At 39.6% G+C, this 19536-nt stretch overlaps 1 protein-coding gene across 1 annotated transcript; it reads left to right on the forward strand.

Annotated features, from left to right (window-relative positions):
- Nucleotides 1–5788: 5788 nt before the first annotated feature.
- Nucleotides 5789–19202, forward strand: LOC308292889 (aminopeptidase Ey-like; the record flags this gene model as incomplete). The annotated part of the gene is made up of 3 exons (XM_080735312.1): nt 5789–6381; nt 15795–15937; nt 19165–19202. The coding sequence occupies 3 exons, from the start codon at nt 5789–5791 to the stop codon at nt 19200–19202; spliced, it is 774 nt and encodes a 257-aa protein (XP_080591438.1).
- Nucleotides 19203–19536: the final 334 nt, after the last annotated feature.

The following is a 19536-nucleotide window of genomic DNA, read 5'->3' on the forward strand; positions in this document are numbered from 1 at the left end:
ACTTTACTGTACTCTACTGTACCTTACTGTACTCTACTGTACCTTACTGTACTGTACTGTACCTTACTGTACTATACTATACTGTACTCTACTGTACCGTACTGTACCTTACTGTACTGTACTCTAGTGTACCTTACTATACTGTACTTTACTGTACTCTACTGTACTTTACTGTACTCCACTGTACCTTACTGTACTTTATTCTACTTTACTGTACTTTATTGTACTTTACTGTACTCTACTGTACCTTACTGTACTGTATTGTACTTTACTGTACCTTACTGTACTGTACTCTAATGTACCTTTCTGTACTGTACCTTTCTGTACCTTACTGTACTTTACTGTACTCTACTGAACCTTACTGTACTTTTACTGTACTCTACTGAACCTTACTGTACTGTACATATTCTATGTGTTCTAGATCTACATTTTTGATTCTGTGTTTGGGAACCAGCAACTGTCAAATGGACTCCAACTGTAGTGGAGTATATTGAGTGCATATACTGTATGTAGGCTAACAATCCCAGATCACATCTGTCCTCCACTATGTCTATAACCAAGGCGTTCTTCTATGTGGCCACTCCAGACTGAGGAGTGGAGCATGGCTTTTATTGTGTTTGTGGATCTGACTTGGAAATGCATTGGTTTTGATATCTCCCTGACAACCAACAACAACCACTAATATGGCTGACTGTCCCTGCGGGCTCTAGGATATATGGCTATGGGATTTACATCCCATCGCCCGGACTTGATTCTTGATCACAGCTGTGTAATCAGTAGAGTGGAGAGGGACATTTATTTATAGTTTTAACTATAACTATAGTTTTATACATCACACAGCTTAGACATTTGGATCAAATCAGAGAGCAGACCTGTGTGAACGCAATGATATAGATAGCATATCTGAAGTGTGAACACTGCAGCCACAGCGCCTTAACATAAACATGGGTCTATTATCCTTCTCTCCACTCCCAAACCCATTGGAAATGCATTGGGTGCTTAAAGTTAAACATTTTTATTTTTTTATATTTATACTACAAAACATTTCAAAACCAAAAGTACAAGCACACGTGTCCTCAGTAAGCTGAACACATAAAAATTTGAATGGTGTTGAAAGGTGTAAGCGTTTAAGAGATGAAGCGCGCCAAAGTTTTGAGGAGATACTGACTAGTATATAAATATATAAATAAATAAATAATGAAGATAACATACGTGTGCTCGCCTTCCAGGCGAGCCCACAATAATACAAGCAGATTAGATTCAACCCATTAAGACCTGATTTAAAAAAAATAGCAGATCTGTTTCAGTCTGCAGAGTATTATATTTGTGCCTCGGTGCACTTGCACGACAGCGTTGTGGTCGTCAGAGAGACAATTGGTAGGAAATGCGTCTGGCGTTGTGGTTGTCAGAGAGACATTTGGCAGGAAATGTGTGTCTGGTTTCTACTAAAGTCTTCTACTAAAGCCTTCCTCGTGCAGTACAAAACCTACACATTATAGGGCACAAGTAGGCCACCTGCTATAGAAACCTTTAACCACTTAAACCAGGGGTGTGCAAAGTGCGGCCCGATGACACATTTTACACAGCCTGCAGCTTCCTCCCTAAATGCTACTACAAACGGCCCTGCAGCACCGTCAAACAAGATGTTTATTGTATAAACAATGTTATTGTATAATTTGTCAGTATTCCTTGTTCCCTGCTATTTTGTTTTACCTTACACATCTGGTTACATTTGGTAATGTGAGTTATTTGTATTTAATTCAGAGCACACACCTGACAAAAGATAAATAATGATAATGATAGCTAAAATATTGTAATTGCAATGCATATGTGACTTTGTTATGGTCCGACCGAAATTACATTTTGTCAGGAGATAGTCGGCCCTTGGATGTTTCAATATTTTCTAATGTGGCCCTCTTTGAAAAAGGTTTGGACACCCCTGCTTTAATGAAACACAGACCAAAAACTGCAAAGACACTCGTTGAACCGTTGTTTGAACTTGCGCTTGCGCTCATTGTCTGATAATAAAATACATATCGGTCCTAGCTAGGCATTAGAGGAAATATCAACAATAAAGAATGGACAGAAAGGTTTCTTTAATGAACAGGTGAAGACAATACAGTGCAGGTGTGTATTCTTTCATCCATATGCGTGCGCTACTCCACCAACACACCTGTTGCATGTATTCTTTCATCGTACGCTATACTCCACCAACGCACCAGTTGCATGTACAGTATTCTTTATAGCGGAAAACAATCTTTGGATTGCAAATAAAACCTACTGAGGAAAAGAATGTCATCCATACATTTCTTATTTTCATTGTGCATTTCAACAATGTCAGGGTAGATACATTTGAATGCAGTTTGATGACAGACATGACAGAGTAGATCTGATTTCCATAAAAATGGAACTGCATGCTGTAGTGGAATTTGTAAATGTATGGACATTTCATAATACTTTTAAAAGTTCTTTGCACTTAAAGAATGAACCACTTAGACCATATTGCCTCTCTCGCTACTCCACCACTCAGATATAATACCACGAGAAGTAAGTGTGCTCCCCAGGTGCCACGTGGAAACTCTTCTCTTGCGGATGCAAAACATGTCCAGCATAAATGACAATGGTAGCAGATAAAGAAAATCACACATATTAGGCCTATGCCATATAAAAGGCTCAAAACTGTTTCTGCATGTCTTTCCACTTTGTTTAGGAAGAACCACTCAGATCATATGTCCTCCCTCTTTACTACACTAGGGAGCATATAACAGCAGAGAACATATGAACTGAATCATTATTCAATGTCTGCTTAACGCTCAGGAGGCAACATCAGCCTACACAGAGAGAAGGTTGAATGAACTCAAAGCAGCACTCCCCAAAACAACAGGTTGAGAATCTGTTGGGAACTGAATGATTATATGAAACAGGCTGCATGTGCAGTCTCAATGTTGGTAAACAAAAACTCTGTCTATATGCTTACTGATGTCAGTGGCATGTCCCCTGTGTGTGCGGCATTTGGCTTTTTGATTTGTCTCCGCGCTGTCCACAGCGTGTAGAGAGGAAAGGGAAAGTTTAGTTCTTGATTGTGTAACATTTATAGCTAAAAAATGAACTGTGGAAACACGATAATAACACGAACAGCGAATTGTGTGACTCATAGTCTGCAAAGTTTACAGACCAGAGTAAACAGAAAGTCACCTTCCCTCTGAACTGATTGGACTACCTTCTCCTCTCTGTCTCTCATTTATCCATTATGGAGGCTTCACGTTACCTACTGTATGTTGCTTTATAAATAGAAGTATACAGCTTTCTAGGAAGTGACCCCACATCTCCATGGAGCTCATGGCTCTCTTGAGGAATCTGACCCACTGAAGACAGAGGACTGGGTTCTTATCACATTGATTTTCTTCTACTTATTATTTATTTATTTTTACAACATCTGTTTTGGAACTCTCTGCTCGTCGTCACAACCCGGGGGGATGACCTCCTGTTGTCCAGCGGATTCCTCCGCCTCTCCCTTCCCTTCCCTGAGAAGCTAAGCTTTGTATAGTGTTGTTATTACTCTGGTTGGGAAAGAAATCTCCCACTGTCCACCATGAAGGGTGAAGGCTTCTACATCAGCAAGGTGGCGGCGTTGGTAATAATAATGGGCCAGGGTTGCTGTCCAGTGTGAACTTTTGTACAGCGTGCGTGGCACTCACACGCACAAGCACATTTAACATTTGGGCCCTGCCAGTCAACGCACCTGTTGCATGTATTATTTACGGTGGACATTCGGTGGCTTAAAACTGTCTGTTTAAAATGTTCTTTTCCACTTTGTTTAGGAAGAACCATTCATATTACCTCCCTCTTTACTCCACTAGGGAGCATAGAACAGTCATCAATGACAGAACATATGAACTGAATCATTATTCAATGTCTGGGAGGAAACTTCACATCTCATCATCGTGGTTAGCGAGACCAAACACTTTAGAAACTCTTTTCTCCAGTCCAAAACTATAGAAATGATCCCTGAAAGTATAGTCTTAATGAAACAAAGACCAAAAACTGCAAGACACTTGTTGAACCGTTGTTTGAACTTGTGGTTGCTCTCATTGTCTGATAATAAAATACATATCGGTCCTAGCTAGGCATTAGAGGAAATATCAACAATAAAGAATTGTACTTGATTGGGTGTTAGATTTGACTATTGTAAAATAGAAAAGCCTCCTGTGGACAGGTGATGAGAATTAGTACTTGTGCTAAAATCACTTATATCAATGCATCTGGTTCGTCCAATGTGATTGTGATGTCCATATCAAATAAATAAAACATAACATAACATAACATGACAGAAAGGTTTCTTTAATGAACAGGTGAAGACAATACAGTGCAGGTGTGTATTCTTTCATCCATATGCGTACGCTACTCCACCAACACACCTGTTGCATGTATTCTTTCATCGTACGCTATACTCCACCAACGCACCAGTTGCATGTACAGTATTCTTTATAGCGGAAAACAATCTTTGGATTGCAAATAAAACCTATTGAGGAAAAGAATGTCATCCATACATTTCTTATTTTCATTGTGCATTTCAACAAATATGTCAGGGGAGATACATTTTAATTCAGTTTGATGACAGACAAGACAGAGTAGATCTGATTTCCATGAAAATGGAAAAGAAAGAATGAACCACTCAGACCATATTGCCTCCTTCGCTACTCCACCACTCAGATATAATACCACGAGAAGTAGGTGTGCTCCCCCAGGTGCCACAGGTGTTAGTATAGAACGTGGAAACTCTTCTCTTGCGGATGCAAAACATGCCCAGCCTAAATGACAAGAAAGAAAATCGCACATATTAGGCCTATGCCATATAAAAGGCTCAAAACTGTTTCTGCATGTCTTTCCACTTTGTTTAGGAAGAACCACTCAGATCATTATTTCCTCCCTTTTTACTCCACTAGGGAGCATAGAACAGCAGAGAACATAATTATGAACTGAATCATTATTCAATGTCTGCTTAACCCTCAGGAGGAAACATTAGCCTACACAGAGAGAAGGTTGAATGAACTCAAAGCAGCACTCCCCAAAACAACAGGTTGAGAATCTGTTGGGAACTGAATGATTATATGAAACAGGCTGCCTGTGCAGTCTCAATGATGGTAAACAAAAACTCTGTCTGTATGCTTACTGATGTCAGTGGCATGTCCCCTGTGTGTGCGGCATTTGGCTTTTTGATTTGTCTCCGCGCTGTCCACAGCGTGTAGAGAGGAAAGGGAAAGTTTAGTTCTTGATTGTGTAACATTTATAGCTAAAAAATGAACTGTGGAAACACGATAATAACACGAACAGCGAATTGTGTGACTCATAGTCTGCAAAGTTTACAGACCAGAGTAAACAGAAAGTCACCTTCCCTCTGAACTGATTGGACTACCTTCTCCTCTCTGTCTCTCATTTATCCATTATGGAGGCTTCACGTTACCTACTGTATGTTGCTTTATAAATAGAAGTATACAGCTTTCTAGGAAGTGACCCCACATCTCCATGGAGCTCATGGCTCTCTTGAGGAATCTGACCCACTGAAGACAGAGGACTGGGTTCTTATCACATTGATTTTCTTCTACTTATTATTTATTTATTTTTACAACATCTGTTTTGGAACTCTCTGCTCGTCGTCACAACCCGGGGGGATGACCTCCTGTTGTCCAGCGGATTCCTCCGCCTCTCCCTTCCCTTCCCTGAGAAGCTAAGCTTTGTATAGTGTTGTTATTACTCTGGTTGGGAAAGAAATCTCCCGCTGTCCACCATGAAGGGTGAAGGCTTCTACATCAGCAAGGTGGCGGCGTTGGTCGCCGCCGTCGCCGCCGCGGCGGCCGTGTTGACCATCATCGCGCTCTCCGCGGCCTACTCTCAGGAGAGGTCAAAGAACGAATCTACCAGCACTTCACCTGCCTCCACCCCATCCTCCTCTGGCCCCAAGGAACCCTGGGAGCTGTACCGTCTCCCGACCGCCCTGTCTCCTCTCTCCTACAACGTGACCATGTGGCCTCGCCTGGCGCCAGACGACCGGGGCATGTACGTGTTCAGTGGCCGCTCCGAGGTGCTCTTCACCTGCCTGAGGGAGACTGACCTCGTCCTCGTCCACTCCAACATGCTCAACCTCACGGCGCTGGACGGGACGACGTGCCAAGCCCGGCTGGCAGCGCTGGACGGAGCGGCGGAGGCACCGGGCATCAGCCGGACCTGGCTGGAGGTCCCCACTCAGTACCTGGTGGTCCAGCTGACCGCCAAGCTGGAGGTTGGGAAGTCCTACCGGCTGTACACGGAGTTCACCGGAGAGCTGGCCTACGACCTGGAAGGGTTCTATAGGAGCGAGTACATGGAGGATGGAACTAAGAAGTAAGTAGTACTGTATCGTCTCTGTCAGGCGAAAACCTCATATGTCAAAGACTGTTGACTGCAGGCTGTCACGATTGTGACATTTTACATGACGATTAATTGTCACTAATAATTGTGATTAATGATTTAATTTTGTTTTTGTTGTTGACTATTACCTTTCTGTTAGGCTTGAAGGCTTTGCAGTTGCACATAGCAGATATCATAAATATACAAAGAAATGACTGAAATATTTGACAACTTTATACTTAAAGAGAACATTGATAGTGGAAATAGACGAGCTTGTAGATTTCCAATATTTTTTTAATGTTTGAAAATATATGAATATTTTTCATGGAAAACATTATGGCGATTATGACTAAATAATTGTGATTAGACATGACAGCCCTATTCACAGTTCAATTTCTATATCTATAGCTTTTATATCTTCTACTTTTGATACTTTTGTGTGATGCTGTAGTATGATCAAGTAACTTACTTTTGTCTAACCTTTTTTTTTTATCTTTTGAAATAACGTAATAACGCAAATCAAAACAGTGGGTCATGACCCACTGCTTGGGTCAATGGTGTAAGGCATGTGAAACACTTTCCCATGAGAGGATGGACAGTAGGCTACTTCAAACATTTTCATCCAAAAGTCTAAATAGGATTGTTGATGGTGAAAACAGAGCTTCCAAAAAATGGAAAACTACAGTAAGCCTTCATCAGTAAGCCTTCATCGCCATGCCGGCTTGTTCCGGACATTTTTGCCAAAATTCTATATTTTTGCCATGGAAATACAGAGCTACAGTATAGGCCTAAATGTATACTACTAGTGCTTTGGTTGGTTGTAAAAGTGGTTTGAGGGACAATCAGGGTGCCTTGAAGGTGGTCCAAATGGACCATTAGGTCTGTAACTCCGAGAGTGTACAAATGCGGGTCCATTTGTAAATTGAGTACACTCTCAAGATAATATTTAAAAAATGTATATCTAAAATTTCCCACAGACAAGGACAAATCTTGCCACAGATACATTTGTCTGCGTACAGAAAATGTATGACTCCCTGGCGCAAAGCCTGCATCTGGTGGTGAAAAAAAGTACTCAAAATTGTATTTAAGTAAGGTATCAATACCACAATGTAGAAATGCTCTGTTAAAAGTAATAGTCAGGTGTTGACTTTGGCTAAGTAAATGCAGAATATGTCACACTTTGTCATTGATTGAATTGAAGTATCTTGTATTTTTATGTATTTTGTTCCCTGGCCAAGTATTCATGTTTCTGTTTGCTCCAGCTGCTATGATATAATCACCCCTGTGTGTACAGTATCAGTCTTGTTCCATTGGGAAAAGCGGGACAACTCCCGAACGGCCGGTTCATTCCCGGCCAGTCCAGGCCGGCCATTAGGAAAAAATTAAAAATAAAATGTCGGCCTTCGTTCCATTTTGAGGGCTGGGTGGCCAACAAAGTAAATCGTCACTGAAACCTTGTATCTCCAAGTTTCAAGTTTTTTCGCTGTTGCACAAAAGTAGTGAAAACAGCAGATCTACAAGCAAACAACGCCTCGCGGTGCGAGGCGTTGTGTGCTTGTAGATCGTCTGTTTTCACTAGTTTAAATCATTTTTAAAATGATACATACAAAACAAACGGTTTTGGACATACAAGGTTGCACCCGACAACGACGAAATATATTGACCCACTGGCTTGTCACTTGTCATGATCTGAAATGGCAAAGTAGCAGCAGCGCTATAGAGAGATCTCTCTCTCTGTAGTGCGCAATGAGGGCCTCTACAACTCTTTTTCCCAGGCTGAATCAGGGGCCCAGCACGTCCCTGGTTTTGGGTGTGAAAATGGACACGCAACTATCTTGAATCACACATTAAACATCTGTGTAAGTCATCCTTCTTTCACTTCAGGAACATTGCCAAACTCTGCTATACGCTCACTCCGCGAGATGAAGGAACATGACTACATGCGCTACACCAGGGGTTCTCAACCTGTGGGTCGGGACCCCCAACTTAATGGCATGTGCAACATTGTTTTCTCACACTAAACAATAAACAAGCCAACAGGGTATCTGCACATTTCTAAAGTGACAATTTAAGGACGTTTTAATACCTCTATAAAAATGACAAATTAAACATTGGCCAAATCGTCAAATATTAGAGGCAGAAATTGTGAAAATAAAAAATCTGCATGCTCACAACCAGCCTCCGCTCTTCCTACTGTACACCAATCTTCTACTGTCACAGTTACAGACTTTGTCATTGATTGTAGTGTCTAGTTCTTGTATTTCTTGTATTTCTATATCCATATTTGGCAATGTCCATATTTGGCAATGTCCATATAGGGACGCTCCCAGATGATGCCCTGTTAGGGGAACCACACTAACAGAATCCCTTTTATGTGCATATATGGAGATCCCTTATGTCATCAATATCAAGCCCATATCTGGGAATGGCAATATGTATATACTTTACATATTGTGTCAGTCTAACCAGTGTGGCACACAATTGCAAATGAATTCCGTCCCTGTCCCTTGTATGCCCATATATGGAGATCCCTGAAGTTATCAATATTAAGACCATAGCTTAGAATGCCCATAATATGGACATATTGTGTGAGTCTTGTGTGGTCTACAACATAAGACATCTCTACTGTATGATGTCAGATGTCAGTCATATCCATATTTGGGAAAATATTGTGTCCTTATTTTGTCCAACTTATACAACGAACCGCACTTGCAAATGAATTCTTGTACGAATTCCGTCCTGCTCGACCTCGCCCTTTAGAGCGAGGTCGCGTTTCACCCTTAGGGCGTCTTACTGGTGTAAAATATGTGAGTACTTTTTCCACCACTGAAAGTCAGTAAGGATAGGGATGGGATGGTCAAAGAGTGTGGGATAAAGCTGGAATAAAGCCCAGTGCATTATGTATTTTGGCAAATGCTTATAGCCATAGGGAATAGTTTTAGACATAGTTTTAGACATTCTTTTAGACGGAAACAGGATGAGGGGAGGGGAGCCACTCTCAATGGATCCAGAGCAAAGTTATGTGGGGCTTGAGCAAACATGTTTGACTCAGGGCACCCCTGGAAAACACGTTTTCATCCACGGCACCCTGAATTACACTGGTGTCAAATAACTAGTAGACTTTTACTACACTGCATTATTTGAAAACTGTAGTTACTTTGCAGATATAAATTACAATATTATAAAACATACATACATACGTACATACATACATACATACATACATACATACATACATACATACATACATACATACATACTATACATACATATAACATACATACATATAACATACATAGGCCTACAATAGACGATCTACAAGCTCACAACAAAGTTGCGATGCGACGCGTTGTGAGCTTGTAGATCTGCGACATTTGGATGCCAACACTTTCATACTTTTATTCGAACACATTTTGAATTCCACACTTTTACTTGTAACAAAGTATTTCTATATTGCAGTACTGAAACAAGTGAGTTCTACTTCCACCACTGCTGAATTACATTGTTACTTTATAGCAGTGGTTCTCAACCTTTTCAGGCCGCGACCCCCAAAATAATCATATTCTAACAGGGGACCCCCACACTGCACAAGCACTTGGAATTGTAGGAGTTGGCATTGCATTTAGTTTGACTGGATCTATACCTCGTGTTGCGAGGCATTGTGAGCATGTAGATGGGCTATTTTCACAATTTCTACCTCTAATATTTGACAATTTTACTAATGTTTGACCAGAGGTACCAAAACGGTCTTTAGACTGGAAACCCAAGTCGTCCAATTCTTTGTGAAAAAAGGATTGAAACTAAAAAGTGAGGATATTGCAGCGTGCCACACGCTGCCACGAAAAGATGCCAAACTCAAGCCTGCAATCATAATTCGGTTTCAAAATCGAAAATCAAAAGATGCACTAATGAAGCAGGCCAGAATGCTGAAGGGGACGAACGTCTATCTAAATGAGCATCTCACTAAAAGAAATGCAGAGATTGCCAAAGAAGCGAGAGATCTGAAAAAACTAAAGAAAATACAAGGAACGTGGTCAAGAAACTGCAAGATTTGGATCAAGCTCAATGGAACGCCGGAGAAGGAGAAAGGAATAGTGGTGAGAGATTTAAAAGACTTGGATAAATACCGATAAATTGACTTGCACACAGAAGAACAAGGACTGCTGACAGGCAATGGTGGATATGAATTATGAAGAAACAACACGAATATGGTGGAGGACGATATAAGAGACTGGATGACAGAACTAAGCAGTGACTACACATTCCCGTTCGGAAATGTGGAGGATGAGGAGTTTATAGTCAACACAAACCCCTATGAAGAGGGGGACAGTCTTTACAACTCTCTTCATGAAGGGGTGGACAAACAGCGCATATTACCAACATGTGAAAAGTTCAACTTTAAGTCTTTTGATCATTCAGAACACAAGTTTTATGGGATGGAGAGCAATATTGATCCAGATAACCACTTCTATAATGACATCACTATTAACTGTGAGTACTACACTGACGACCAGCTGCAGACAAATGTGAAGCGAGAAAGAGCCTTATCATTAATACATTTTAATAGTAGAAGTCTCTACAGAAATTTTAGTAAGATTAAAGAATATGTGATGAATTTTGAAACCAGATTTAATATAATCGCAATTACAGAGACGTGGCTCAATGAGACGAAAGAAGCTGATTTGGAAATGGAAGGGTATGAAATGTATTCAGTCAATAGGACCAATAGAAGAGCAGGCGGAGTTGCCCTTTATGTTGATATAAATCTTAAATGCAAAGTGTTACACAAGATGACAACAACAATAGAAAATGTAATGGAATGCCTAACTATCGAAATTGATGTGAAAAGGGGTAAAAATATAATTATAACCTGCATCTATAGAAAACCGGGATCTGACATAAAACAGTTCAAGGATATTATAGCTGGGTTGTATGATAATCTAAATAATAGTAAGGCGGTCTTCCTGTGTGGTGATATCAACATTGATCTGCTAAATTCGCATGGAAATAATAAAATAACTGAATTTATTGACACAATGTTTGGAATAGGTCTGCATCCCATGATTACGAAACCAAGCAGAATAACGACAAAAAGTGCAACTTTAATAGATAACATCTTTACAAATGTAATTGACAGAGAGCTAGTGAGTGGATTGCTAATTACTGACTTAACCGATCATCTGCCGATATTTGCTGTCATTCAAAATGACTATGGGTTTGATGAAGAAAAGAAGATCTGTATATTTGTGCGTCAAAAAACGCAGGAAGCTATCCAGTCATTTAAAGAAGAACTGAGGAAACGTGAGTGGAAAGAGGTCTATGTTGAGGATCCAGATAAAGCTTATAATGCATTCTTGGCTATATTTATAGAACTGTATGAGAAATGTTGTCCTTTAAAGAAAATTAGTGGGAAAAAAAAAATATGATGAAAAACCATGGATGACAAGAGGGCTCCAGAATGCATGCAAGAAAAAAAATACATTGTACAGGAGATACCTCAAAACCAGATTAGAGGATGATGAAAGTAAATACAAGCGATATAAAAATAAACTGGTAAGCATTCTGAGAGCTGAAAAGAAAGAATATTATAGGAAGCTGTTGGAAATTAATAGAACTAACATTAAAGGGACGTGGAAAGTGATAAATAGTATTATAAAAAAAAGAAAGGGAAATGTTGAACTTCCACACTATTTTGTAAATAACCAAGATGAAATTGTAAACAACAGAAAAGAGGTAGCGGAGGAATTTAACAACTATTTTGTAAACGTAGGTCCCAATTTAGCTAAAGACATTAGAGAACCAAGTGATACGGGAGGTTTTGAGGTGGACAACAAGGATAGAAATGAATATTCCATGTTTTTAAATAAAGTAAGTGAGAAGGAGATTATTGAAATTGTGAATGAATTTAAAAACAAAAAATCAACTGATTATAATGAAATTGACATGTCCCTAATTAAGTCTGTAATTGAATATATTGCCAAACCCATAACACATATTTGCAATCAGTCTTTTCTGACAGGTATATTTCCAGATGGTATGAAGGTTGCCAAAGTCATTCCTATCTATAAGAATGGTGATAAACACTCATGTTCTAATTACAGACCTGTTTCCTTACTTCCCCAATTCTCCAAGATTTTAGAAAAGATATTTGTAAAAAGGCTTGATAACTTCATTGAAACATATAGTCTATTAAGTGACCATCAGTATGGTTTCCGTGCCAAACGATCAACCTCATTAGCAGTCAACAAACTAGTTGAGAATATAGCAACTGCGGTGGACAATAACGAGTATACAGTAGGGGTTTTTATTGATTTACGTAAGGCTTTCGACACAGTCCACCACAAAATATTATTAAAAAAAACTAGAAAATTACGAAATTAGAGGTGTGGCATACAATTGGGTCAGAAGTTATCTTGAAAATAGATATCAGTATGTGAATGTCAACAATGCAAAATCAGAACTAGGGAGAGTCACCTGTGGGGTCCCCCAAGGTTCAGTGGTGGGGCCTAAGCTTTTCATTCTCTATATTAATGACCTAGGTAGAACACTGAATCAGTTACACTTTGTCAATTTTGCTGACGATACAACGTTATATTGCTCTGGAAAGAAATTGAGGGAACTTTTGGATACAGTAGAAGGGGAGTTGAAAAATGTAAAGAAATGGTTCGACATAAACAAACTTTCATTGAATGTAAGTAAAACAAAATGTATGGTGTTTGGAAACAAGAAGACAAACGAGGAAATTTCACTAAAGATTGATGAAGTAGAGATTGAAAAGGTGATGCAAAATACATTTCTGGGAGTAATTATAGACAACAAATTAAATTGGAAATCTCATATAAACTATATAAAGTCAAAAATATCTAAATCTATTGCAATTCTTTACAAGACTAAAAACATCCTAGATCAAAAGTCATTATATCTATTGTATAGTTCACTCATAACGCCTTATCTGACATATTGTGCCGAAATTTGGGGAAATACATTTAAAACAACCACAAATTGTATAACTTTATTACAAAAAAAAACCTTAAGGATTGTCTATGGAGTCGATTATATACACCCAACAAATGGATTATTTATAAGCAGTCGTGCCTTGAAATTTAAGGATTTGGTTGAACTAAAAACGCTAGAGATACTGTTCAGAGCTAAATGCAAATCACTTCCCGACTGTATCCAGGGGTTGTTCTCAATGCGAGAGAGCCGGTATTTACTGAGAGGAAAATTTATATTCAAACAAAAAAAGGAACGGATAAATGTCCGAAGTAGATGTGTCACGGTCAAGGGAGTCAAGTTGTGGAACAAGTGTGATAATGAATTAAAAGAGTGTACAAATATGGCGAAGTTTAAGAAACTCTTTAAAAACAAAACCATAGATAGATATGCAGAGTAAAAAGGACGATCCTATCTTAGTGGAGAGTCTTACATTTTAATGTGCTAGTGGTACTATTTTGTTATTACCAGATTACTACCAGATTTATGGAAATTTATGAAATTAGGGAGAAATAAAATGTTTACTTTTATTTTTTATACTTTTGTATCTTAATAATTTTGAATGCTGTATTAATGAGTGGAATCATGCTATAATTGTTTGAAAATTTGTTATACTATAAATGATGTTTTACATGTTTTTAAAAGACAACTTTAGGGTAGACGTAATAAGCTTAGGCTTCAGTCTATTCCTTTTTTTCCAGGGAAAGGAAATGTAAATGAAATGTGATTATGAAATGTGTTTATGAAATTCAATGTTTCTTTACATGGAACAAATAAATAATTAAACTAAACTAAACTAAAGTCGCTAAATTGTCACACATTTATACTGTATGTTGGTCTGTTTACTGTTGAGTGAGAAAACAATGTTAACATTTAGCTAAACATCTGGGGACCCCCCAAAATAATTTGGGGACCCCTCTGGGGGTCAACCACTGCTTTATAGAACCTTGCATTTATGTATACGCTACTTAAAATTTTAAATCTTTCAGCATGTCACAAGGAAAACTTGAGAGAATATCCGTTTCCGTTTAGGACAGATTGAAAATAACGCTATCCTTGTAACTAGATAAGTGCAATTCTGTGGCAGGGGTCTTCAACAGGGGGTCCGGGACCCCTAGGGGGTCCTCAGAGTTACTACAAGCGGTCCTCCAAATCTTTGTGTGATAAAAAACTTTGTTTCTTCTTTTCTATATTAACCACTTGAACCCCAGTGTCCATATTCTGAGAGCCAAAAATAGCAGATCTACAAGCTCCTCGCGCTGCGAGGCGTTGTGAGCTTGTAGTGCGGCTATTTTTGGCATATTGTTCGGTGAAGGGGAGAAAAAGAGCAGACTAAGTACAGAGTGAAAGGTCAAGTTTATTAACTGTTGACGATTCAAGTGGTTAAACATGAATCCATAATACACTGATGATCGTGCTGTCAAACAATGAATCTATATGGAATCTATGAAAAGGTTGTGGGGGTCCCTGGCCCTGCTTCATCTCTCTCTCAACTAAGGGGTCCTTGGCCTGAAAACGTTGAAGACCCCTGTGTTAGGGGTTAAAGGACAAGTCCGGACTAAAATAACATCTAGCCTTTTCCTACTTATATTGATCCCAAATGACTAGCCATGCGGTCTATTTTCAGAATCTCCCCTGTCATCAAGTTTCCCCAGTGGCCCCCCAGTATAGAGCAGAACCCATAAGCATATCACTACTTATCGGTTTTGTCAGCAAGCGCCAAAAATGGTTGGCGACAGCATAATCAGGGAAAATATCTTGCAGTGTGTATCAGCCCTCAGTGGGAATGTGCGTGCAAAATGTCACGGAAATCGCAACCCTCGTTCATGATTTCAGGCATTTTGTTCAAAACGGACCAATCCTACAAACTTTGGAAGCCAATGGCAATGTTAGCCAATTAGGATGGAATATGAAATATGGGACAGATATGTCATGACTATCGCAATACTGTGTACCAATTTGCGTGATTTTGGATAAAATCTGAATGGGTAACAACAAAATAAATGAATAACTGAAATAGCTTTAACTTTACCAGCAATTTCAAGCGTTTTGACTAATCCACAGAATTATCTTTCCAGGGGCAATTTTAAACAAAGGAGGTGATGTTGGAAAGACTCATCTCTCTTCTTTCCACTGGAAAAATATAATTATATCCATGATCATCTGTTTTAAAGTTAGGGGCCGTCTTGTTTTGACCAAAAACCCACCACATTACAGTGGACGGGATATCTTTTTTCCCCGATGACGTAATTTCCGTCTGTATTCTGGGATTTGTAGTCCTGCGATCATTCACAGGCAGCGCAAACCAATCTGACGAGAATGCCGTCTTTAGCATTGGACCTACAGTAGGACAACATTTATGAGAAATCTCATGATCGCGTTGTGTACACTAAATACATCCTTCTTCCTTGCAGAGTATTGGCCGCCACTCACATGGCGCCCACAGGCGCCAGGAAAGCCTTACCCTGCTTTGATGAGCCCGCTATGAAAGCTGTCTTCCACATGACTCTGATCCACCCCCATGGCACTGTAGCGCTAGCCAATGCCATGGACATCAGTAAGTTTTAAACTGTAGCATTAGCAAACGCCATGGACGTCAATAAGTTTTAAACTGTAGCATTAGCCGAGGCCATGGACGTCAGTAAGTTTTAAACTGTAGCATTAGCCAACACCATGGACGTCAGTAAGTTTTAAACTGTAGCATTAGCCAACACCATGGACATCAGTAAGTTTTAAACTGTAGCATTAGCAAACGCCATGGACGTCAATAAGTTTTAAACTGTAGCATTAGCCAACACCATGGACGTCAGTAAGTTTTAAACTGTAGCATTAGCCAACACCATGGACGTCAGTAAGTTTTAAACTGTAGCATTAGCCAACACCATGGACATCAGTAAGTTTTAAACTGTAGCATTAGCAAACGCCATGGACGTCAATAAGTTTTAAACTGTAGCATTAGCCAACACCATGGACGTCAGTAAGTTTTAAACTGTAGCATTAGCCAACACCATGGACATCAGTAAGTTTTAAACTGTAGCATTAGCAAACGCCATGGACGTCAATAAGTTTTAAACTGTAGCATTAGCAAACGCCATGGACGTCAGTAAGTTTTAAACTGTAGCATTAGCTAACACCATGGACGTCAGTAAGTTTTAAACTGTAGCATTAGCCAACGCCATGGACGTCAGTACGTTTTAAACAGTAGCATTAGCCAACGCCATGGAGGTCAGTAAGTTTTAAACTGTAGCATTAGTCAACACCATGGACATCAGTAAGTTTTAAACTGTAGCAATAGCAAACGCCATGGACGTCAGTACGTTTTAAACTGTAGCATTAGCAAACGCCATGGACGTCAGTACGTTTTAAACTGTAGCATTAGCAAACGCCATGGACATCAGTAAGTTTTAAACTGTAGCATTAGCCAACACCATGGACGTCAGTAAGTTTTAAACCTTAAGAAATCTTGTGAAATACAATGTTGTCAACCAATCATCAAGGACGATGATACACGAAAGAAGAAGAAGAAGAAGCCAACACCATGGACGTCAGTACGTTTTAAACTGTAGCATTAGCCGAGGCCATGGACGTCAGTAAGTTTTAAACTGTAGCATTAGCCAACACCATGGACGTCAGTAAGTTTTAAACTGTAGCATTAGCCAACACCATGGACATCAGTAAGTTTTAAACTGTAGCATTAGCAAACGCCATGGACGTCAATAAGTTTTAAACTGTAGCATTAGCCAACACCATGGACGTCAGTAAGTTTTAAACTGTAGCATTAGCCAACACCATGGACGTCAGTAAGTTTTAAACTGTAGCATTAGCCAACACCATGGACATCAGTAAGTTTTAAACTGTAGCATTAGCAAACGCCATGGACGTCAATAAGTTTTAAACTGTAGCATTAGCCAACACCATGGACGTCAGTAAGTTTTAAACTGTAGCATTAGCCAACACCATGGACATCAGTAAGTTTTAAACTGTAGCATTAGCAAACGCCATGGACGTCAGTAAGTTTTAAACTGTAGCATTAGCTAACACCATGGACGTCAGTAAGTTTTAAACTGTAGCATTAGCCAACGCCATGGACGTCAGTACGTTTTAAACAGTAGCATTAGCCAACGCCATGGAGGTCAGTAAGTTTTAAACTGTAGCATTAGTCAACACCATGGACATCAGTAAGTTTTAAACTGTAGCAATAGCAAACGCCATGGACGTCAGTACGTTTTAAACTGTAGCATTAGCAAACGCCATGGACGTCAGTACGTTTTAAACTGTAGCATTAGCAAACGCCATGGACGTCAGTAAGTTTTAAACTGTAGCATTAGCCAACACCATGGACGTCAGTAAGTTTTAAACCTTAGCATTAGCCAACACCATGGACGTCAGTACGTTTTAAACTGTAGCATTAGCCAACGCCATGGAGGTCAGTAAGTTTTAAACTGTAGCATTAGCCAACTCCATGGAGGTCAGTAAGTTTTAAACTGTAGCATTAGCCAACGCCATGGAGGTCAGTAAGTTTTAAACTGTAGCATTAGTCAACACCATGGACATCAGTAAGTTTTAAACTGTAGCAATAGCAAACGCCATGGACGTCAGTACGTTTTAAACTGTAGCATTAGCAAACGCCATGGACGTCAGTACGTTTTAAACTGTAGCATTAGCAAACGCCATGGACGTCAGTAAGTTTTAAACTGTAGCATTAGCCAACACCATGGACGTCAGTAAGTTTTAAACCTTAGCATTAGCCAACACCATGGGCGTCAGTACGTTTTAAACTGTAGCATTAGCCAACGCCATGGAGGTCAGTAAGTTTTAAACTGTAGCATTAGCCAACTCCATGGAGGTCAGTAAGTTTTAAACTGTAGCATTAGCCAACTCCATGGGGGTCAGTAAGTTTTAAACTGTAGCATTAGCCAACTCCATGGGGGTCAGTAAGTTTTAAACTGTAGCATTAGCCAACTCCATGGGGATCAGTAAGTTTTAAACTGTAGCAGCCAACTCTATGGACATGCATTTGAATCCTCAGTGAAAATGATGCGTTAATATCAGGCACCTACTGCTGCTCAAAGTCTTATGCTTATGAGGTATGCTCCTCAACCACTAGGCTATCAGTGCCCCAGAATAGAGGTCATTGAACGATCATTCATGAACTTGTTCATATTTTGAACATGAACTGAACGTTCTTTATTTCCTCTTGATGAACGGTATTGTCGAACGCGTTTCATTCTGACGTCCGTGAACGGCACTCGTCGGCTCGTTTGTCTTTGCATTCACAGTTGAAGCACTGTGTGTGCATCGCCTCCTCGTTACGTCTCCCAAGTAAAGTCTGACCTATACTTCGTCTTTTGACGTGTGTTGCATGCCGAAAACAGCGAGACGTTGTGGGCTTGTAGATGAGCTATTTTAACCATGCGGAAACATGCAGGATGTGCGACGGTTAAAAACTTCAGTGTTCTGTCAAGGCAGAACATGGATAACACTCCCAGGGCTCTATTATGATCCAGGTCTTATGCCTTATGCCTTAACTTCTTTGCCTTTTGAAAAACATTTTTAAATACTTCAAATGCTGATCTACATCTGCACGTTGTGAGCTTGCAGATCAGCTATTTGAAATATTTAAAAAAATATGTATATATAGTAAAAAAAAAAGGCAAAGAAGTTAAGGCATAAGACCTGGATCATAATAGAGCCCCCAGAGTGGGCAGTGGGGAGGCAATAGAACACAACGATTAGACAATGCTATCAGGTGTAACAGACGTGATCGTGCGTTGTGTTTTGTAGAATGGACCACAGACCAGGATTCTCAGCTCAGCCAGTGAATTTATTCTGATAAACAGAAAGCGAGGCAATCACTGGTCTGCTCTTCGTACAGTATACAGTAACAAATAATTGCGCTCTCATATCAGGGAGAGAATAGCAAGTGAACACATAAATACAATATGTACCTGATAAACAGAAAACGAGGCAATCACTGGTCTGCTCTTCATACAGCATACAGTAACAAATAATTGCTGGAAATAGAGCAGATACAGTGAAATTAGAATACTGTCTAAAGCATCAGTAAATGTCATAATATCCCTGTGTACATATGTATTCATATATTCATACGAAAATAATAAAATAAACTAAATTATCTCCAGAGCACAATAAACA

The sequence above is a fragment of the Nannobrachium achirus genome (genome assembly GCF_963921795.1).
Source record: "Nannobrachium achirus genome assembly, chromosome: 10".
NCBI classification, from domain to species: Eukaryota; Metazoa; Chordata; class Actinopteri; order Myctophiformes; family Myctophidae; genus Nannobrachium; species Nannobrachium achirus.